This window comes from Spermophilus citellus (genome assembly GCF_964194105.1).
Source record: "Spermophilus citellus genome assembly, chromosome: 18".
NCBI classification, from domain to species: Eukaryota; Metazoa; Chordata; class Mammalia; order Rodentia; family Sciuridae; genus Spermophilus; species Spermophilus citellus.
In genome coordinates this window covers 17965827-17969169 of record NC_138200.1, presented here as the reverse complement: position 1 = coordinate 17969169, position 3343 = coordinate 17965827, and the positions used below count along the sequence as shown (strand labels likewise).

Genomic DNA, 3343 nt, shown 5'->3' with positions numbered 1-3343 from the left:
TGTCTGTGTCTGTGCGTTTCAGGTGTGGGGAGGGCTGGCGTCTGTACAGAGCTCCCTGAGGCCAGGGCCTCAGCTGCTGTAGTCATGGCTGTGTGCCAGTCCTTGCCATTCCATACCAATGGGTACCCAGTCTGTGTGTTGGAGACCCAGGGGACATGGATGTGGGGTCAGGGGAGCTGGGGTCAAGGACATGCTGCATGTTGAAGAAGAGGCTGGGGTCCCTTGTGTCAGCAATTCCTGACAACGGGCCTGGCTCCCAGCCTTGCCCTTGCCGAAGCCCTCCCCTCCGCACCAGCCAATGATGGGGCCTGGCCTTGAGCCCCCCACCCCCAGGGAGGGCAGATGGCCAGGAAGCCAGGCTTGGCCCGTCAGCCTGTCGCCTTGCACGGTGGCTCTGGCGCCTGTGCTGTGACCCCTGGCCCTGGCTGGTGATGAAACCTGGCCTGAGCTGTGACGCAGCCATGCTGCTAGGGCTGGGGACGCTGCTGTCGCGGGGTGAGCTTCCCATCGTTCATGGCCTCCTGTGGCCCCTGTTCATGCCCTCCCCAAATCCAGGCCTGCTGCAGGTCACCGTGCTGAGCTCTCCAAGTGCCTCCAACTGGCCTCTCCCCTCTGAGAGCCCTTTTCCTGATCATCCCCCTTTGAAGTCGTCCTTGAGAGTGGGTGGCAGGAGGAGCTACCTAGCAGAGTGACGGAGGGGCTGTGGCAGGGAGCAGCCCTCACTCCCCCAGCACCTGTCTATTTTTGTGGTTTCAAATGGGTCCTGACAGCCTGGCCAGAAGTGTCACTCCTTGACAACATCATTCCCAAGTCTCCAGTGGATTGCGATGGCATAAGTCAAAATGGCCAACAGCCTGTCTCCAGAGTTGAGATCGGTGGGTCTCCTGAGCCACATGCATCGTGAGGTGGCTAGATGGGAATGAAGGCACCACACAGCCCTGGTCATTCCCCACCTAGGAGCAGCCTGGGAACAAGCTCAAAAGCAATACAAAACAAAACCTTGCTGGTTTCAAGGTGCAGGTGTGACACCATGAAATACAGTGTTGGGATGGGTGGGCACCGGCTGCCCCTGTTGAGCCAGGTCTAGTGCTACTGAGCCCTGCCAGGTTTGAGCCCTAGAGTCAGAGATGCCAGGACCTGGGGGTCAGTGTTGAGAAGGCAACCAAGGCCCCCAGATATGGAGCAGAGTCCAGGTTGGGGAAGTCGGGGGCTACCTAGGTGGCACTGGCTGACACAAGTGAGTTGATACAAATGCTGGCATAGAAGATGCAGCCAGCAGATGCCAGCTGTTGCCACGACTGCCATCTTTCATGCTCAAAAGTTCACTCAGTCATTTTCCAGCGACTAGGCCCACGTCTCAAGGTTCTGACACTTGGGAAGCAGCACAGAGCATGTTGGGGACTCCTGTGGGCCGAGTTCCCCAGGCACCTGGTTCTCCGGTGTCCCTCCCAGAGCCTGTGTGAAGAGAACACTAAGGAACGGGACGCTCTCCCCGCAAATGCCGGGCCCTTCTGAGGGGCCCATGAGCAATAGAGAGGTGTGAATGAGGATGCCAGGGAGGGGCGGGACAGGAGCCAGGGGCACCCCTTCCATTCACAAGTCTGGAGACACAGCTGAGGACCACCTGAGAATCTGACACCAGAAGATGGTCCTGGGAGACAAGGTCGAGGTTTCTACTCACAAACCAGGTCAACTTCCGGGACAAAAAGTGGAATTTTTCTTTCTTTCCCTGAGATCAACAGGGTGACGTTATATTGGGGAAAAAGGTACTCCGGGTGACTGGCTAGACGCCTGTGTCTGTGGCCCCGTCTGCCCCGCCCCCTGAACACACCTCTGCTGGCTGAGGGTGACACAACCCTGTTCCCTGTCACTCTGTTCCCGCTTATCTCTCCCGCCTTTTCGGCGCCACCACCTTCTTGGAAATGAGTTAGGGCAAAGGGGTGGGGGCTCGGACCACCGCCTCCAGCAAGCCCCATAAAAGCCACTGTAATTGCACCCCAGTCACCACAGCAAGTCCTAGACCCAAGAGCAGGTCAGACAGACAGACAGCACAATGGCACTGAACACCCAGATCCGGGCTACCTGCCTCCTGCTCCTCCTCCTCGCCACCCTGGCCACTGCCTCCAGCCTTCAGCAACAGGTAAGAGCCCCTGGGGCCAGGACGGGGATGGAGTGTCAGCCCCTGGGAAGGGGCTGCTGAAGGCAGCCGGAGGACCCCTAGCACTGAGCAAAGCTCAGGACAACTCAGAGGGACTGGCAGTTGCTGAAAGAACAAGGATGGAGTGGCAAGTTCAGGGGACCCTGATGTAATGACACAAGTATCATTGAGGGCCTCCTCTGTCAAATCTTATTGTATACAATGGGGATAAAACAATGCGCAAGGCAGAGACAACATCTTTGCTCTTATGGAGTTTATGTCTTGGTCAGGTCATTAGTTAATAAGCAATTAAAACAAATAAATAATTCTGTTTAATAAATACTATTCACAAATGATGTAAAGGACAGTGGTAGTGTGACCACAGGGCAGGGGGACGAGAGGTGGAGGCAGGGGCCCATAGTCAAGCAAGAGTGTTCTGTGAGAAAATTCCAGTCAGCCTGTGCTTTGGACGGTAGCAGGTGAGCAGGAGCATGGAGCTCCTGAAGATGGGAGGAGATGGTGCCAGGAGACAAGGTCGGGTGGGCAGGACACAGATCGGGCCAGCCTCGTGGGCAGCTGCGCGGACACTGACTTTTCCTCTGAGTGCTTGGGAAGGGCTGTAGGCTTTTTCAATTAGGAAAGCCACATTCTGATGGTAAGAGTCTGAGTGAAAGTCACTGGATTTTAAGGGGCCCGGTGCAGGAAGACCTGGCTGATGCTGGCCAAGGGAAGGTGTGATTGCAGAGTGATTGCAGAGAGTGAAGGTGACATATCTGGGATGCTTTTAGGAAGGCAGGGAAGAAAGCAGAAAGGCAAGATTCCCTCCTCCGAGCCAGCTGAATGATGAGGTCACCAAGCACCTGGGGAGGAACAGGTTGGTGGGAGCAAGTCCAAGATCTCTGTTGGACTCTGCCATCCTCAATGCCCCCTTCTCTTTCACAGACAGGGCAACTCACGAGGCAGCCCGCAGAGCACCATCCCCAGTACACAGCTGTGACCGAAGCCCACTTGACGGTAAGAGTGGTTGAACTCCCTACCCTATCCCCTCTCCTGCCTAGGCCACGCTGCGGCCGGCCGCTCACTCTCCCTTCCTTCCCACAGCCCGTGAGCCAGAGGCTAAGGAGGCGAGACACCCACTTTCCCATCTGCATTTTCTGCTGCAATTGCTGTACAAATTCCGGGTGTGGAATTTGCTGCAGGACCTAG

At 56.5% G+C, this 3343-nt stretch overlaps 1 protein-coding gene across 1 annotated transcript; it reads left to right on the top strand.

The window, feature by feature from the left end:
- Positions 1-2053: 2053 nt before the first annotated feature.
- HAMP (hepcidin antimicrobial peptide) lies at positions 2054-3343 on the top strand (the record flags this gene model as incomplete). The annotated part of the gene is made up of 3 exons (XM_081275118.1): positions 2054-2140; positions 3080-3151; positions 3239-3343. 3 exons carry the CDS (start codon positions 2054-2056, stop codon positions 3341-3343), a joined length of 264 nt encoding a protein of 87 aa, XP_081131244.1.